The sequence below is a fragment of the Podarcis liolepis genome (assembly GCF_965112155.1).
Source record: "Podarcis liolepis genome assembly, chromosome: 7".
Taxonomy (NCBI): domain Eukaryota; kingdom Metazoa; phylum Chordata; class Lepidosauria; order Squamata; family Lacertidae; genus Podarcis; species Podarcis liolepis.
This window is the reverse complement of record NC_139561.1, coordinates 71,211,956-71,231,084: the sequence shown is the minus strand read 5'-3', so window position 1 is coordinate 71,231,084 and position 19,129 is coordinate 71,211,956. Positions and strand designations below refer to the sequence as shown.

The following is a 19,129-nucleotide window of genomic DNA, read 5'->3' as shown; positions in this document are numbered from 1 at the left end:
CCCGGCTTTGGCTGGGGATGGTGGAATATAAATAAAATAATAATAATAATAATAATATATAATAAATATATAATATATATAATAATTATTATTATTTATTATTATTGCAAGCCCTCTAGCCAAGAGCAAACAAATGTTCCTTCTACCTCTTGCTACCAAGTTTGGACTACTGATGCCCACCATTTTGCAAAATGTCTCACACATGGAATACTCAACAGAACCTCTCCTCCAATCCCAACCGCAGCCATTGTGTATAAGAGCCAAACCCTAACAATTCAGTTTACATCGTTGAAATGCCAGCTTTACTTTTTGAGAAGACTCCCTGGAAAAGACTCTGGTGTTGGGAAAGATTGAGGGCACAAGGAGAAGGGGACGACAGAGGACGAGATGGTTGGACAATGTTCTTGAAACTACCAAAATGAGTTTGACCAAACTGCGGGAGGCAGTGGAAGACAGGAGTGCCTGGCGTGCTCTGGGTTACGAAGAGTTGGACTAAACGACTAAACAACAACAACAAATCCTACTTCTTCCATGGGAATAGGTGGCATCAGGTCTCATTGGCAGAATTCCAGCGCTGGTATATTTTATGCTCAAGTCTATTCATTTATTGAAAACTCCCAAGTGACACAAAGTTGCATATCAAAATAAACAAATTTATCCAAAACAAAGAGGTATTCTTGCAATAAGGCAAATTGGCAAAAGGGTTCCTTTAAAAAGAGACATTAAAAGTTATTCTCATGCTGAGCATTCTTTAGAAAAATAACTGGTCGGCCAACCTTTGGGGCCTTTTGCAACATGCATAGAGGTCATCATGAGCAGCAGCAACCTAATCTGTACTGCTCCCCCCCCCCCCAGCAAAGAAAACCATAATGACATATGTGTCAAGTATCACACACAAGTGGACCCATTTCCTTTGTTTAACATATTCTTTGAGAAAAAGAAACAGGCGAAGGCACAAGTGTGGCAGATCTGCCTAGATGCTGAAAGAGCAAAAAGGGATTACGTGGACAGTTTCGGTGCCCATTCGGACCAGAGCCCACATTTCAAGTAAAGGAACGAAGAGTCTCCTTCGTTAACCCCTTCATCGTAGCAAGACACACTTCTTCTTTGCATAGCACAAACGGTGTGGCACTACAGACAGCTTTCAGCTGAAGTCGCGATCTGGAAGCACAATGGGGGCTACCAAAGTCCAGACATACAGGAGAAGCCCAGCCCAGCTGGAAGAAATCTTCACCCAGACCGCAGTCCAAGGGCTGGTCAGCACCTGGTTGTTTGCTTCAGGTCTGAGGAAAGAACACAGAAACAAATCAAGTATCTGGATTAAGATAAGATTGAAAAATATTGCATCCCGCATCAGCCTTGCCATCACTTGCCAACCATGTCCCATCTCAAGTGCAGATATACATCATGGGTTTCCCTGACCTCCCAGTAACTGGGTCCTCACAACAACCCTGTGAGGTAGGGCTAGTCAAAGAGAATTAGTGACCCATTGTCACGCAGTGGGTTTTACAGTGGAGTGGGGATTGGAACCCTGGGTCTTCTCGCTGGCTCTCCAAGAGGTATCTACACAGTTTCCGCTTCCAAGTGTTCAGGCGCACATTGCAAATGAAAGTGCGCGGAAGAGGAACGTGTCAGCAGTTCCTTGGACACAGCCCTTAGCTCCCCAGCTGCATGTTCCCAAAAGATCTCTGCTTCTCAGTCTCTCTCACACCAGCTTGAAGAAAAGCAAACACTTTTGCTGGCGGGGAAGAAGGTTTGTGTGCACAGGCTTCAGCAATGGCCACAATGCTTTCTCCAGTTTGCAAACATGAGCACGGGCTCCAAAACACTGGCAACCCCTGAGTTCTACACACTTGGGACAGTGAGCGATGTGGCCTTCAGCAGGCCGTACATCCTGCCCCCCTCTTCCTGAACGAAGCCCATCGTGGATAGCTCAGATTGTTCTTGTATTCTTCCTGTGCTCGGTTGAACATTTTTTTAAAAGAAAAAATTAAGGCAGCATCTGTGCACAGCTGGACTGCAGCTGCTATCTAGATAGGGAGCTGATGCAATACTGTTTACAAGTCCCCCAAATGCAAAGAACACAACAGCAGCTTTGCAGAAAGCCCAGATCCATCAGACAACTCCTAACGCCGAACTCCACCATTGACCTATTTAAGAAGGGATATAAAAACCCAAATTGTTCTTTATCTTCTGGACAACTTTTGCATTCTCTGCCTCTGGTAACATTGCATAAGGTAAAGGTAAAGGGACCCCTGACCATTAGGGTCCAGTCATGACCGACTCTGGGGTTGCAACACTCATCTCGCTTTATTGGCCAAGGGAGCCAGCGTACAGCTTCCGGGTCATGTGGCCAGCATGACTAAGCCGTTTCTGGCGAACCAGAACAGCACACGGAAATGCCGTTTACCTTCCCGCCGGAGCGGTACCTATTTATCTACTTGCACTTTGACGTGCTTTCGAACTGCTAGGTGGGCAGGAGCAAGGACCAAACAACGGGAGCTCACCCCGTCACGGGGATTCAAACCGCCGACCTTCTGATCGGCAAGTCCTAGGCTCTGTGGTTTAACCCACAGCACCACCCGCGTCCCTAACATTGCATACTAGGTCTTTAAAATGACAATTTAGTTTAGGCCTTTAGAATTAACGTAAATACAGAAGAAGAGCCTGCTGGATCAGGCCAATGGCCCATCTAGTCCAGCATCCTGTTCCCACAATGGCTGCCCATGGGAAACCTGTGAGCAGGACCAGAGCAACACTCCCGTCCTGTGGTTCCCAGAAATGAGGATTCAGAAATATGACTGCCTCCAAACATGCATAATAGCCATTGATAGCTTTCTCCTCCATGAATCTGACGAGCCCACTTTTAAAGCCATCTGAGTTGGTGGCCAACACTGCCTCCTGTGGGAGTTCCACAGTTTAAGTGTGTGAAGAAGTACTTTCTTCTGCTGCCCTCGCCAGTCCTGAAAGGAGCCTTTAAAAAGTCCCATATGCTCAGAGACTTTGCGCCTGTTCATTGGGAGATATAGGAAGCCCAGAACACTTGTTCTTCAGATGTCCCTTTTGTGAAGAGGCACGTAGTAAGACCATTGATCCCCTACTGGTGAGGCTCGCTGACCTCCAGGAGAAGCAAAAATTCAACCTTTTCCTGTTAGGCAAAGATCATAAGACAACCCGGATGGTCGCCAGATTCTGTGTACAGATCTGTAGGCACAGACCATCCCCCGACTCAAACTAGTTTGTTAAGAAAATCCCCAAACTTGGTTCCATGGGTGACTCGGGGTCATCTCTCTGCGGTAGCTTATCTTAAAGTTTTAAGTGTCTTATCGCATTTATAAATTTTAAATTTATTGTTGTCATTTTTTTAATTGTTTTCCTTCTGGGAATTGTACCCCCAAGTGTGTTTTATAAACAGGTCTCTGACCATAATAAATTATCTATCATCTATCTATCTATCTATCCATCTACTTTCTTCTGCCTTTTATCCGTTAGAGGAGAGCCAGGAGCCCCTTCTTTGCTCCACGAAGCACTTGTGGCAAGCTGTGTCTTCGTGCTTTGCTTGCTGCCTCATGGTTGCAGTTGCTTTCTACGCCTGTCCTTGCAAATGATCCCAGAAAAAACCCTCTCGAGTCAGTTTTCATTCAGAAACCGAGCACTGGAGAGGGTGGAAGGAGGGGGGGTTTCGGGAGAGACGTCTGCTGTCACAGACCGGCTTCCACCGTGCCGCCAATCTCACCGAGACAACGAAACGTTCAGAGCTAAGGCACTGCAGAACACACTGGCAGGAGTACAGGTCACGCCTGGTGCGATGGCAGTGAGTCATGGGCTATAAATAGTCAGGTGCTCACAACTGGGGATGGGAGGGGCGCCAGGTATGGGTGTACAGTCAAGCAAGGCAGAGTTAGAAAACTCCAAGCAGGGATTCTGCAGCGAGTGAGGGGGGGGGGCTGTTTCACAATGGCCTCTCCCTGGAGCACATGCATAGGCAACTCTTCCCATCTGCTCCTCTAGACTTCATGGGGGTCACTCTCTCCTTCCTCCTCACAAAAAAAAAGTGCTTGATCTTGGAGAACTGATGCTCCATCCTTGTTACCTAGGCAACAGTAGTGGGCAAAGCAGAACACTAGAACTCTCAGAAAAAAAGGAGACCAATTTCTATATACCCCATAAGCCTAGGAAATTCTATCTGTTCCACCTGTGTATGTGTTCATTTCTCTCTCTTTCTTTTACTTTAGGGATGCCCTGCTGAAATTTTGCTTCTTAATTAGATAGGCCTTTGGCAGCTGGGTGGAAATGATGTTGACCCCCAGGCTGCTATGGGGGCAACTGGTATTTTAATGTGTTTCCTTGCAATTTAACTATTCTGAAAACTAGCCTGTTTTCCTTCCTTTGCATTTTATAATCATATTTTTAAAATGTTGCAAGCTTGCCTTGAATCCCAACTTGGGAGAAAGGTAGGCTATAAATAGGTGAAATGAGATAATAAAATAAAAACTATGCCAACAAAATGTGCACAGGCTGGCAAAACCCAGCCAGCCACATCCTGCATTTCCAAAGGGTCTTCAAAATGCAGACATCTGAGTAATCTCAACCGGGAAGGAACCAGACCAGAGAATTAACATGGAAGGGTCATTGGAAGCATTCTAGGCCATCTCTTCCTCAGTGTAAGATCTACAATGCAGATATTGCAACTGAGGCATCCCTGACATGACGGCCATTCAGCCTCTGCTTAAGGACCTCCAGCAAAGGAGAGCCCGCCAGTCTGCTCTCTGTTTCTCATTTTCTGGGGCTGTGCAACCAATCCAGGAGAAACCCAGATACTGAAATGAATCAGTTTCAGCCAGATCAGGTGGAAAAAGCTCTGGGTTGCCCCGGTTTAAAACCCTAATAAAACCTTGGGGTTGGTTCAACATCGATTTGGTGCCCAGATCAAGGTTTGGTCAACCCCCAAATTAGAACAGTTCTGAAGTGCCATATTGGGCCTGGATTTGAGGTGGACATGCACGCCTCTGCTATTTTATTATTTATTATATTTTTTATCAAATTTATACACTGTTTGATTGAAAAAAAAAAAAAAACCTCGAAGCAGTTTACCTAAAAGATAACACAATAAAATTATAAATAAGAAGAACTGACAGCTATCATGCTAAGACGTTGAAAAAATTAAAAGCGAAAACAAATTAAAACTCACGTCGACTTTCTAAGCACCTGAGTAGGCTTGTTTAAACAAAAGCGCTTTTAGCAGGTGTTAAAAAGCGTACAGTGAAGGCATCAGCCCGATATAAACAGGCAAGGAGTTCCAAAGTGCTACACTAAACAATGTGCCATGCTGTTTTCTTTCAGCGTTTCCCCAAAGTCTGCTTTCCTGTAGATTTCCACCCACCAGGCACTGCTCCTGCCCTTGGGAGCAAACAGAGAATAATTCTGTTCCATCCTCCTGCAGGGAGCGACAGTTGCACTCACCTGTACCAGTTTGTGAGCGTCATCATGATGTAGAGGGAGGCCAGGAAGAGGCAGATGTGGAAAAAAGTGTAGTTGTACGTCACTCCATCCTCTTCGTTGTCATAAGCCCGGCGCGCCTCGCCTTCAAAGCCAGCATTGCCCCCTTCGATCATAGCTGGGCTCTCCTCCGTCAGCATCATCCTGTTCACTTCGACGTGGTCCGAGGAGCGGATGCTTTGGCAAAGCAAGGAGAAGAACATCAGTTGCATGCCCCTTCATCCCTCGTTTTTGGTGCTGTTTTGAGTGCATATGCATACACCACTATGTGCCTGAATATATATATATCTATATATAAATGGACGCTTGGGTTGTGAACATGATCCGTGCGGGATGCACATTCGCAACCCGCAGTGGCCACAACCCACAGCGGTGCATCTGCGCATGTGCAGGTTGCGATTCGGTGCTTCTGCGCATGCGCAAAGCGCGATTTAGCACTTCTGTGCATGTGCAACTGCTGAAAGCCGGAAGTAACCCATTCCGGTACTTCCGGGTTTCGGTGGGTTTGTAACCCAAAAAAACGCAAGCTGGAGCGTCTGTAACCCGAGGTATGACTGTACAATGTTATGTTTATAGACAGCTATGCACACAGCTTTTCTTCAGTTAACAGGGGGAGGGATTTACTACTCGTTGCCAGCAGAGGGAGACTGGAAGCTAACATAAGCTCAATGTACTTTGAGTCTATCATGCACAAGATCAGCAAGCAACCAGTTCTGAGTGCTATCCTTTAGGCAGAATATACATATAGAAGAATAGGCTCAGACAGGCTGATGTGCAAGGTCTGAAGGGTTCAGAAGCCTGGGACTCATAGAAATAAGGATGTGAGTTGAGGCTATGCTTGTCAAACACAGAGGCTCGTTCTAGAGTACTTTCCTCACTCACAGCTATATAGAGTGGTCTTCCTTCTGCAATTCTTTGTAAGCCCTGGGGTGGAGTAGTCTATGTTTAAACCACAGCAGCTTAGAATCCTGTTCTTGGTCAAGGAATGGCTCTGCCACAGACATTACAGATGCCTCTATCTAGCTGTCTACTGTGGGGTAGCAAATAAAGTGATTGGCAGAAATTCTTACTCTTTTTCTCCACTTATGTTCTACAGTGGTACCTTGGTTCTGAAACACCAGAAACCTGGAAGTAAGTGTTCCAGTTTTCAGATGTTTTTCAGAAGCTGAATGCCCAATGCGGCTGTCGGCTGTTATTTCAGGGGCACCTGCACCAATCAGAAGCTGGGACTTGGTTTTTGAACATTTTGGAAGTCAAACGGACTTCCAGAACGAATTAAGTATGGCGCTTTCTATTTATTTTGCGTTTTTGTTTTTGAGGCTTTTTTGTTTTTGTGACTGTGTGGAACCCAGTTCAGCTACTGATAGACTGATTGTGCGACTGCGGAAATGGATAAAAGCCCCCCATCCAAACAATGACTATCATTAGTGCAGGTAAGAAAATAAATTAATTTTAATTTTTATCATCCACAATACTGTCTTATTTATTTTATAGTACAGTACATTGATTACTGCTTTCACTTTATGGATCAATGGTCTCGTTAGAAAGTAAAATTCATGTTAAATTGCTGTTTTAGGGGTTGGTTTTAAAAGTCTGGAATGGATTAATCCGTTTTGCATTACTTTCTATGTGAAAGTGTGCCTTGGTTTTGGAACGCTCCAGTTTTGGAACGGAATTCCGGAACGGATTAAGTTTGAGAACCAAGGCACCATTTGCTCATGTATTAAGATGCCTCATATTAAAATCAGTCCTTTGAACCATCTAACTCTCTATTCTCCATACCAGGGGCCTATGGCAGAGCAGAAGAACCTTAGGCCCCCGGGCAGAACGTGGCCTTCAAGACACCTCATAAGTTAGATGAGTTTGGTTTCTAAATGAATATGGATTCCTACCTTATGAAGAATGTGCAGAGGATGAAGATGACCAATCCCACAATGCTCGGAGCATCCCACCACTGAGTTGGTTGTCCACTAACAGGAAGGGTGCTGGTGCCATTGCCTTCCATTCGGATCAGAAGGGTCGGGTTGCAGTATTTGTCTGCAAATGAAAAACAGATAAACATCTCAAACAGGTGTGGGGAACCTTGAGCTTTGCAGACGTTGCTGAACAGCAGATCGACTTCCTTCCAGACACCCTGCACACAGGAAAAGCACACTCAGAACTTCTCACCCCCCTGAAAATAAATCACATATCCTTTCTGGGGAAGTATTCTGTGCTGTCAGGTCTGCAGAGATGAGACTTCTCATCAAACCAAGAACCTGAGAAGACATATTCTGTGGGCTGCAGTAGAAACAAGGCAATGCCCGGCTCTCCCAAATGTCAATAGAAACAACAGGTTGAGCTACAACAAGAGGGCATGTCTTTCAAGCCAAGATAAATATGTCTCTGGGAAAAAGAGGGAACAAAATCCTAAGTTTGAACAGGGAGGGGTAAACGATAGAAATGTCATCGTGACATGGAGACAAACTGGCATCAGTTCCATAAAATGAACACAGTGACTGAGATCCAACTTGGAATCGTCTCTGGGGTTTTTTTCTCATGATACTGGGTTGAAGTCTGTCTCATTGCTTTTGCCAAAGCCTCCTTTTAAGGAGGGGAAAGGGGGATACTGGTCCCAGACTTGCAGACACAGTCATCCAATTTCTGCACATGGGGTGAAAACAGCAAGGAAACAAGCATGTAAGTGGACACTTCCCCAAGAATAGTGCCGCAACAGTTAACTCAGTCAATGTGGTTTTATTTAGAAAACTTGGACCAGGGAGGATAGGGGTATACTAATTGCGGGGTACAGAGTACAAATACATCCTTTCAAGCACCAGCCACTGGTGTGGAATGTAAACACTGGGATACAGTTCAACTGAAAGTACAGTGGTACCTTGGTTTGCATACGTTTTGGATTACAAACATGTCAAACCCGGAAGTGCGTGTCCTGCTTTGCAACCTTTTTTTGGATTACAACCCATTTTTTTTGGATTACGAACAAATTTTTTTTGGAGGCCCCATTGGCAAAAGCGCGCCTTGGGTTACGACCTGTTTTGGTTTACAAACAGGCCTCCGGAACGGATTATGGTTGTAAACCAAGGTACCACTGTACTCATATCAGCACATAAGAACAACAACAACAAACCTATGGTTACGTGAAACATACTCAATAAACACACAAGATGTAACCAGCTGTACTTTTGAATAAATAAGGTATACTATTCATTGTATCAAATTGTAGATTTCAACGGAAGTCTCATAAAGTTCAACGAAAAAAGCAGAAGACCCAGTGGATCAGTTCATTCTCTAGTCAGTTCACACATAAGGTCCATACATGTATAAGTATCTATTCCACCTGACTGTTCTTAGAGTCAAACAATCCACATGAAGGGTTGTTACAGTTCCACAGAATCCTTTCACAGAGTTTCAGACAAGGATTTCCGGAATATTAGCCTTTTTCCGCCATCCTAGGAAATCCTTGTCTTAGACTGTGTGAAAGGATTCAGTGGAACTTCCGTTGAAATCTACAATTTGATACAATGAATAGTATACCTTATTTATTCAAAAGTGCAGCCAGGTACGTCTTGTGTGTTTATTGAGCACACGAGAAGAGCCTGCTGGGTCAGGCCAGCCAGCATCCCGTTCTCATACTGGGCAGCCAGATACCCTAATGGGAAACGTGCATGCAGGATCTGACCACAAGAGCACTCTCCTCTCCTGTGGTTTCCAGAAAGTAGTATTCAGAAGCATGACTGCCTCTGACCTTGGAGGCAGAGCATAGCCATCATGGCTAGTAGCCATCTGTAGCCCTCTCCTGCATGAATTTGTCCAATCATCTTTTAAAGCCATCTCAGGTGGTGACTACCACCACCTCCTGCAGGAGCGAGTTCCATAGTTTAACGATGCACTGCATGAAGAAGTAAGCGCAAGTTTGCACACAAATATGCACGGAAGTGCACACAGGGAAATCAGATCTGTGTTACCCAAATGTACATTTACGGTGGTGTATACACAACCGCAGGCATGCTTAAAGATCAGGCTGAAAAGGAAAGAGCCTTTTCAGTGGTGGCTCCTTAAATGGAGAATGTGCCTTGAACTTAGTTCAATTAGTCTTAGGGTTTTTAAAAAAAACGTCCAAGCCTTCCACTGAATTTAGAACTGTCTTCTTATAGTGGCTTTCCCTATTTGGTGTTTTCCTTACATTATTGGACTACAACTTCCATCAGCCCTGATCAAAATATCCAGTGGTGATGGGAATTGTAGTCCAGCAAGAGCAGGTTGGGGAAAGCTCTTATATGGCATTTTCATTTTTCCCTGTGAACTCTGTTTTACTATGGTTTTAATTTGCTTGTAAACCCTTTTGGATCTTTTCCTCCCAATGGTTTTTTCCTTAAAAAAACAAAAGCAAACAAAAACCAGGATACACAGAATTAAGAATAAAAGTAAAGGAAATAGTTCATGGTTGGAAAAGTGCTACTTACTTGGGACATTGGCCAAGGCCGACCAGGTGATGAACATAGTATAGAGTGTAATGATGGAGGCTTGCAGCAGCCCGGAGTGAGGCTGGGCATCCTGTAGAGGAAGAGGAACAGCACCTGTTTAAAGTACCGAAGAATATTTGGTGCAAAAATCAGGGCTGAACGGGGCATGATGTTAAATGCTTCTTTGCATTCAACACACAGGGGAGCTGCTGTGGTCTTTAAAATAAAACTGCATCAGCTAGGGCTTTTAAAAATATAAAGAGAAAAACATAATTTTATTCTTTCCTCCCCTAGCCCCCAAGTGTGTGTGTGTGTGTGTGTGTGTGTGTGTGTGTGTGTGTGTGTGTTTTAAATACTAGCTTTTGGGGCAGGGTGGATCAGAGCCTCAGGACTTCAGTAGGGGAAGAAAAGGTTAAATTTCCTGTCCATGACTGTTCTGATATTTTTAATTAGCAATATGTGCACACCCCAGTTGATACACACTCACTGTGTGTGTGTGTGTGTGTGTGTGTGTGTGTGTGTTTCAAATGCAGAGACACATCTCAAGTCATGTCTACTTAGGCCAGACATCCCCAAACTTGACCCTTCAAATGTTTTGGGACAACAGCTCCCATCATCCCTAGCTAACAGGACCAATGGTCAGGGATGATGGGAATTGAAGTCCCAAAACAGCTGGAGGGCCGAGTTTGGGGATGCCTGACTTAGGCCCGCAAGACATCAATTTTATATATATATATTAAAAAGCTGGGGTTGTCTTATAAACTTTTTAGTTTTTCACAGCATTGTGTTGCATCTTTCTGATACACAAGCCACCTAGTGTGAGCTTTGCTCCAAAGGTGGCCCAAGTTAATAGAATTAATGTCAGGAAATGTGGTGTCATGGTTAGAATGCCAGACCAGGACCTGGGAGAGCTCCACAAAGTTCATCACTGAGTAGCCTTGGATTCTCAATACAGCATCTTACCTGGACCTTGGGCAGGATGGAAACCACGGACACAATCACACAGAAGATGAGGTTAAGGCTGATGAGTGCCTTGTTTTCTGTACAACCGTCTGCCTTCGTGTAATACACATAGAGCAGCACCACCGCAGCAATGGAGACAGCATAGAAGAGGAACGTGAAGATGAAGAGGGCTGAAAAAAGAAAGCGGGGGAGATGTCGATACACAGCTTGCCAGTAAACCAGGGGACAAGTGGACTTCCACCCACTGTTGGACTAGAACATGGGTAAGCAAACTAAGGCCCGGGGGCCGGGGCCGGCCCAATCGCCTTCTCAATCTGGCCCACAGACAGTCCGGGAATCAGCGTGTTTTTACGTGAGTAGAATGCATCCTTTTATTTAAAATGCATCTCTGGGTTATTTGTGGGGCCTGCCTGGTGTTTTTACATGAGTAGAATGTGTGCTTTTATTTAAAATGTATCTCTGGGTTATTTGTGGGGCATAGGAATTCATTCATTTCCCTTCCCCAAAAAATATAGTCTGGCCCCCCACAAGGTCTGAGAGACAGTGGACTGGCCCCCTGCTGAAAAAGTTTGCTGACCCCTGGACTAAAACTTCCATCAGCTGCAGCTGCAGCATGGCTGATGGTCCGGAATAATGGGGAAGTTGTAGTACAACCACTTTTGGAAGGCCACAAATCCCACCCTCCACATTTGAATTCATTCATTCATTCATTCATTCATTCATTTCCCACCCATCTGGCTGGGTTTCCCCAGCCACCCTGGGCTGCTCCTAACAGAATATTAAAAACACAATAAAATAGCAAACATTAAAAACTTCCCTAAACAGAGTTGCCTTCAGATGACTTCTAAAAGTCAGCTAGTTGTTTATGTCCTTGATGTCTGATGGGAGGGCGTTCCACAGTGTGGGCACCACTACCAAGAAGGCCCTCTGCCTGGTTCCCTGTAACCTCACTTCTCACAGGGAGGGAACCGCTAGAAGGCTCTCGGCGCTGGACCTCAGTGTCCAGGCTGACCGATGGGGTGGAGACGCTCCTTCAGGTATACTGGACCGAGGCAGTTTAGGGCTTTAAAGGTCAGCACCAATACTTTGAATTGTGCTCGGAAATGTATTGGGAGCAAATGTATGTCTTTCAGGACCAATGTTATATGGTCTCGGTGGCCACTCCCAGCCATCAGTCCAGCTGCTACATTCTGGATTAGTTGTAGTTTCCAGGTCACCTTCAAAAGTAGTCCCATGTACAGCGCATTGCAGTAGTCCAAGCGGGAGATAACCAGAGCATGTACCACTCTGGCGAGACAGTCTGCGGGCAGGTAGGGTCTCAGTCTACGTACCTGATGGAGCTGGTACACAGCTGCCCTGGACACAGAATTGACCTGCGCCTCCATTATATTAATTCATGGTCTTCCAATAGTATTGGAGGAGTGAGAAGGATGGAGAAGCAAGCCATGTTCTCATCCCCATCATGTGTAGGGGAAGCATCTGGTAAGAGCCTCATCCAATCCTTTCATTTCCTAGAACTTTTCTCCATTGCGTCTGCTGTTTTTGCACGTTCTCTTTGAGCCAATACTAATGGCACCATCAAATGCAAGTCTACTCAGAATTAAGTCCAATGAATTCAACGGGTGTTCCAAAGTAAGTGTGCATATGGACAGGTGTAGCAGTCATGCACAATCCTCCAGATTGCACTGGACTCCCAACTCCCATCAGCCTCAGTCAGGGTTGCCAACGATCAGTGATGGTAGGAGCTGCAGCCCAATGACGTTTTGAGGGCAACAGATTCCCCATCCCTGCAGTAAGAGGGATGCTTGGAAGATGCTCAGAAGAACCAGATTTTAAAATAAAACCATGCTGGTTCCTTGCCCTGATCCAAAGTCTCTCCCCACGCAATGGAATGGAGTGGGAGCTTATCTGTTTGCAGTAGGACAGTCTGTGCGTTGCTTTTTAATTTTAAAAAAGTGAGGGGAGGGATAACAAAATGAAGCAGGGGAAAACATGGCACTTGCAATAGAAATCAGGATAGGATCTTGTTATACTCAACATATTTGGGAGGGGTTCTTGGTGGGTCTGCTTATACCCTCGGTCCAGTATACCTGAAGGAGCGTCTCCACCCCCACCGATCTGCCTGGACACCGAGGTCCAGTGCCAAGGGTCTTCTGGTGGTTCCCTCACTGCAAGAAGCAAAGTTGCAGGGAACCAGGCAGAGGGCCTTCTCAGTAGCGGCACCCGCCCTGTGGAACACCCTCCCACCAGATGTCAAAGAGAAAAACAACTACCAGACTTTTAGAAGACATTCCCTGTTTAGGGAAGCTTTTAATGTTTAATAGAATATTGTATTTTAATATTATGTTGCAAGCCGCCCAGAGTGGCTGGGTAAACCCAGCCAGATGGGCAGGGTATAAATAAATTATTATTATTATTATTATTATTATTATTATTATTATTATTATTATTATTATTATTCCCACTAGGTTTGATTATAACTAAAAGAAATTATTTGAAAGAGGAGGATCCACAGTGACTAATTAGAACCAATACACACAGTTTATACCCTGCACTGTTTGACATAGATTTATGTTCTTGGAGTGGCTAAGAGAGCAGAAAAATACTAATAGAAAAATATAGCATGCTAGGGGCTCGACCCCTGCATACTTCACTCACCAACCCTTGCCAAATTCACCCCTCCGCTCAGACCAAATCTCAGCTTGCCCACTCCCAGTTCCCTCCTCCTTGCCCTCCAACACTGCTGCCGTGGCCCAGGAGCTCTTGAGAACCCAGTCTGTTATCATGCTGTAGTTCACAGCGCCATCTGTCAGTGTCTACACAAACTGCAGTATGATGACATCATTAGGAAAATATGAAATAGGAGAAACCCAACATATAATTTTTTTTACGGACGCGGGTGGCGCTATGGGTTAAACCACAGAGCCTAGGACTTGCCGATCAGAAGGTCGGCGGTTCGAATCCCCCGCGATGGGGTCAGCTTCCGTTGCTCAGTCCCTGCTCCTGCCAACCTAGCAGTTCAAAAGCACGTCAAAGTGCAAGTAGATAAATAGGTACCGCTCTGGCGGGAAGGTAAACGGTGTTTCCGTGTGCTGCTCTGGTTCGCCAGAAGCGGCTTAGTCATGCTGGCCACATGACCCGGAAACTGTACGCCCTCAGCAAATAAAGCGAGATGAGCGCCCCAACCCCAGAGTCTGCCACGACTGAACCTAATGGTCAGGGGTTCCTTTACCTTTAACATATAAATTTAACACAAAGGGGGGGGTAGAGAACCCAGCAACAGTCTGTTCTTGGAGCCTTCAGTGGTGGTACTCGTGGGCACCACAATCTTCTCAGATGCTCCTCTCGATGCCCACCAAGGAACCCGCTTGTCTGAACCCACACACAGAGCACATCAATTTTACACACATGTAAATAAGTGTTCCATACTGACCTGCATACCAGCATTTCGAGTTGCCATTATCCGCATTGTGCAGCCAAATCTGACTCCAGGAATGTGCAAAGTCAATCAAGAGGATGAGCTGGATGAGGATGAAGAGGAAAGAGCCGACTACACCAAAGTAGAACCAAACTTATTTGAGAGGGGAAAAGTATAAAGCAGAGGTGGGGAGAGAAAGAAAGAAATATGAGTTATTGTTTATTATCCACAAGCTGCCGAAATGGAGTTTTAAACAGGTATCCTTTGGGGATGTAAAAATTGTATTAGGGTTCCCGTACGTCGGTAATTTCCCGGACATAGCTGGGATTCATATGTCAGTAATATAGATTTTGGTGAATTTCCTTAAAAATAGCTCAAAACTGTGAGACAGGGCGCTGGATGATAGGCCCTTGGCTACATCCAGTAGGGCTCTTATTGTGATCTTACAGCAGGTCTACAGAACCAGAAAAAGATGTTTCGTAATGGATAAAGCCTTGGTGAAGAATTAAGGGAAAGGCTGAGAGACCCATCTGTGGTGGGTCCCAATCTCATGTGAGAGACAGACAGACAGACAGACAGACAGACAGACGGAACAAGATAGAACCTTGCCTAAGGCCAGAAGTAAGGTTCAAATCCTGAATTTCCTGATCCACAGCTTCTTAACTGATGTGGATGATCCACCCTAGAATCCCTCAAGCCCTTCTAGCAGCTATTATAAGAGTGCAATCACTCATGACGAGGAAGCAAGGAATCAGTTCTTCCGCTGTTGTTTACTACTCAGAAGGAAATGGAGACTGTGAATACTCTTGCGTGCCAGCTGTGTGTCATTTGGGATCCAGCAAAGGACTCCTCCCAGTATCCACCATTAATCCTATTCAGAGTAGACCCATTAAAATCAAAGAACTTGTTAGTTGCATCCTTTGATTTTGATGTGTCTGCTCTGAGCCGAATAAATATTGAGTACAACCCACTGTCAGCAATAAGAGTATCGCTACCCCCAGGTGGTTCATGGAAGAAAACAATAATAATATTGCAGGACTCATTGCTGAAAGCTCAGAAGCTAAAGAGGATTAGAGAGAGTGCTTTAAAAAACCAAGAATGGAAAGCATCTGTTCCCTTCTATTCACACTGCTTCTAAAGACTCAGCAGGACTCACCTTTGACACAGCTCTGAGCAACTTCCACCAGGCAGATGAGCTTGCGAGCTGCCTGCCATTTTAATTACCCACAATGCCCCAGATGTAGCATTGCCTGGTGGAAATAAAAATGGTGGATGGCTCAAAGCCACCCAGCAGAGAAGGTACAGCTACTACTTCCCATCCTGAGGCACTGGTGTATGAGGGGGACAGGGACAAAGAATGGCTCTGACTACCCTTCTTCTTAGCTTTCGTAGGACAGAAAGTAACCAACCCCACCTTATGTAGAGCAGCACACACACAAAAGCTACTGTACATCACAGCCCCTTTGCAAGTCAGGAATGCAAGGTTTTGTTTACCAGATGTGAACGGTCCGTCAGGAATATAGAAGGCCCCCACTGTTATTCCAATTAGTATCAGGAATTTGAAGAACCAAAACCTGGAGTTGAGAAGAGGAGAAAAGACCTTTTTAAAACAAACAGAGGAAAACTTAAGTCCTCTGAAGCAGCATTTGTTTTGCTCCAACATTATGCCAGGATGGAAACATCTGGAGCAAAGTGCAGCTGCTAGGACGTTAATGAGAGACAGAAGTTCTGGGTGTGCAACACAGCTTTTCTGTCACTTGCATTAGTCAACAGTTCACTTCTGAGCTTGATTCCAAGCAGTGGGGTTCACCTTTAAAGCCCTTAGCAATTTGGGACTGGGTTACCTCAAGGACCAACCATACAACCCTGCCCTTAATCCAAGACCTGTGTCTCAGGTAATCCATGTCTGCTTACTGACAAAATCTATTGGCGAGCACAAGAGACAGGTCTTCTTAGTAGTGACCCTGCAATTGTGGAGCTCTTCCTTTTAATATTTATTTGGCTCCTTCAGTTCTGCCATTCAAAATGGCCTTGATTCTTCTTCCCACAACTGCCTTTTAAAATACAGTGGTACCTCGGGTTAAGAACTTAATTCGTTCTGGAGCTCTGTTCTTAACCTGAAATGGTTCTTAACCTGAGGTACCACTTTAGCTAATGGGGCCTCCTGCTGCCGCCGCACGATTTCTGTTCTCATCCTGAAGCAAAGTTCTTAACCTGAGGTACTATTTCTGGGTTAGCAGAGTCTATAACCTGAAGTGTCTGTAACCCGAGGTACCACTGTATGCCTTTAAAAACATGCACACATAACCAGGAACACATTCAATAAAAGCACAACCTGCAGGAATTGAGAAGAAACATCACAATAATAAGTGCCCTACCAAAGCTCTGTACATCTTATGCTTTATATGACTGTGTCCCTCCACAGCGACCTAGTCGTATTTGGAGAGTATCTTATGACAGCTGACCTTCTTTTATGAAGTCAATAAAGCAGGGTCACGTTTCACAGAAAACACCCATCTCTTCTCACTCTGTTGCTCCTCCTTCAGCAAGCTTTTTTCCTAGAATGCAACGTCCCAAACCAGTGCATACCAGTGCTCAGTATTTGTTTCTTTCATCTTGTTCCTAAAATTTGGCTATAAACCTGTGCACTGCCACAGTAAACATTATCAGACCCATATGCAAAAAAACACAACACCTTGGCATTTGGTGACCCCGGTTCGATATCCCTCATGGATCTATTTTTCTATAACCGCTCACTGCTTTAAGGCTCTGCACCTGAGGGTCTGCTGTTCTCCATTTCTCTCTGTACATCGCTTTGTGAGGGTTTGGCCACAAAAAGCAAAGAATACATTGCAGGAATAAATAAGTAAGCTAAGAGGCTGCAGGTGACTATGAGGCTCAAAGAGAAACAGAAGAACTATAGCTCAGGGGCAGAACACCTGTTTTGCATGCAGAAGGCCCCAGGTTCATTCCCCGGCTTTGCCAGGTAATGTTGGGAGGGAAGCCCTGTCCGAAACCCTGGAGAGCTGCTGCCAGTCAGTGTGGACAATACTGAACCAGATGACCCAATGGTGTGACTCAGGACAAGAAGAAGAGAAGAGTTTGGATTTGATATCCTGCTTTATCACTACCCGAAGGAGTCTCAAAGTGGCTAACATTCTCCTTTCTAACAGAACTGTTAGAACCCAATACTAAGAACTTGTCGAGAATGTACAATTTGCTGCTGAAGTGGAATACACAAGATGAAGTAGTAAAATCAGCCATGATCAAATGGGCACAAGACATAGGTCATGACATAATGTTTGATGACTGGGAACAGTTATGGAATACAGGTATTAAGTTTACAGCTTGTAATGCATTAAGAGAGAATATAATGAAAATGATCTATAGGTGGTACATGACACCAGTCAAACTTGCAAAAATTTATCATTTGCCCAGTAACAAATGTTGGAAATGCAATGAGACTGAAGGTACTTTCTATCACCTTTGGTGGACCTGCCCGAAGGTAAAGGCCTACTGGGAAATGATCTATAATGAAATGAAAAAGGTCCTTAAATGGACATTTTTGAAAAAGCCAGAGGCCTTTCTTTTGGGTATGGTAGGCCAGTTGGTGCCAAGGAAGGACAAAACTTTTTTTATGTATGCTACCACAGCGGCAAGAATTCTTCTGGCAAAGTATTGGAAGACGCAGCAGCTACCTACTCTGGAAGAATGGCAAGCGAAGGTGACTGAGTATATGGGTATGGCAGAGATGACCGGCAGAATCCGTGACCAGGGGAGAGAGACGGTGGAAGAAGACTGGAAGAAATTTAAAAAATATCTTAAAGACTGTTGTAAAATTGATGATGGCTGAGATGTTATGGTTATAAGAAATAGAGAATTGCAGCTGTAAATCTTAATCTTAAAGAATGCATAACGAAAATGAGCGAATTAACTGATACGAAGGGTTGCTGAGAAAGGGTTAACATAAGGATGCAGAAAAAGGGAGGTATGGGGAAGTCCGGGAAAGAAGGTTTATGAAAATAAGTTTAAGAAATTATACATGTTTATTTGTTTGTATGTTTTGTATGGTTTTGTTTTGTTATTTGTTTTATTATATGTTTGGAAAATTAATAAAAATTATTATTAAAAAAAAAAAAACATTCTCCTTTCCCTTCCTCCCCCACAACAAACACTCTGTGAGGTGAGTCGGGCCAAGAGACTTCAGAGAAATGTGACTATAGAATCATAGAATCATAGAATCATAGAGTTGGAAGAGACCACAAGGGCCATCGAGTCCAACCCCCTGCCAAGCAGGAAACACCATCAGAGCACTCCTGACATATGGTTGTCAAGCCTCTGCTTAAAGACCTCCAAAGAAGGAGACTCCACCACACTCAGCTGCATGTGGAGGAGCAGAGACGCGAACCTGGTTCACCAGATTATGAGTCTACTGCTCTTAACCACTACACCATGCTGGCTCTTCCTGCGCTTCCCCATCGGAAAACAGAGTTGCTATTTCCAATCAGAAGACAGTAGTCACACCACTCGCAATAAGTTGCAGTTGGGAAATATTTAAACATCAGCTGTTGCAGCCTCGGCAATCTTGCTTTAGAAGCCCTAAGAACATTAGAACTCAAAAATTATCCAGAAAAGTTGGAACTTTGTGGGGCGCAGGCAGAGAAACCCTTGTCAAAAGGTAGGGTGCTTTATTTTGAGTGAGGATTTTAAAGCAGGGTTTATTTATATCTTCCTTGGTCCTATTTCAGGAAAGGTATGAAGGCATTTAACATTGGCTAATGCAGAG

At 44.6% G+C, this 19,129-nt stretch overlaps 1 protein-coding gene across 1 annotated transcript in view; it reads right to left on the bottom strand.

Moving 5' to 3' along the window:
- Window positions 1-582: 582 nt before the first annotated feature.
- SERINC2 (serine incorporator 2) overlaps window positions 583-19,129 on the bottom strand; it is a 32,334-nt gene continuing 13,787 nt past the window's right edge. Inside the window, exons 4-10 of the mRNA XM_083512201.1 lie at window positions 15,838-15,917; window positions 14,359-14,496; window positions 10,926-11,095; window positions 9,963-10,053; window positions 7,392-7,536; window positions 5,464-5,676; window positions 583-1,283 (exon numbers count right to left, since the gene is read on the bottom strand). Of these exons, the coding sequence (XP_083368327.1) occupies window positions 1,145-1,283; window positions 5,464-5,676; window positions 7,392-7,536; window positions 9,963-10,053; window positions 10,926-11,095; window positions 14,359-14,496; window positions 15,838-15,917 (976 nt within the window). The 3' untranslated portion in view covers window positions 583-1,144. The remainder of the gene's footprint in view (window positions 1,284-5,463; window positions 5,677-7,391; window positions 7,537-9,962; window positions 10,054-10,925; window positions 11,096-14,358; window positions 14,497-15,837; window positions 15,918-19,129) is intronic.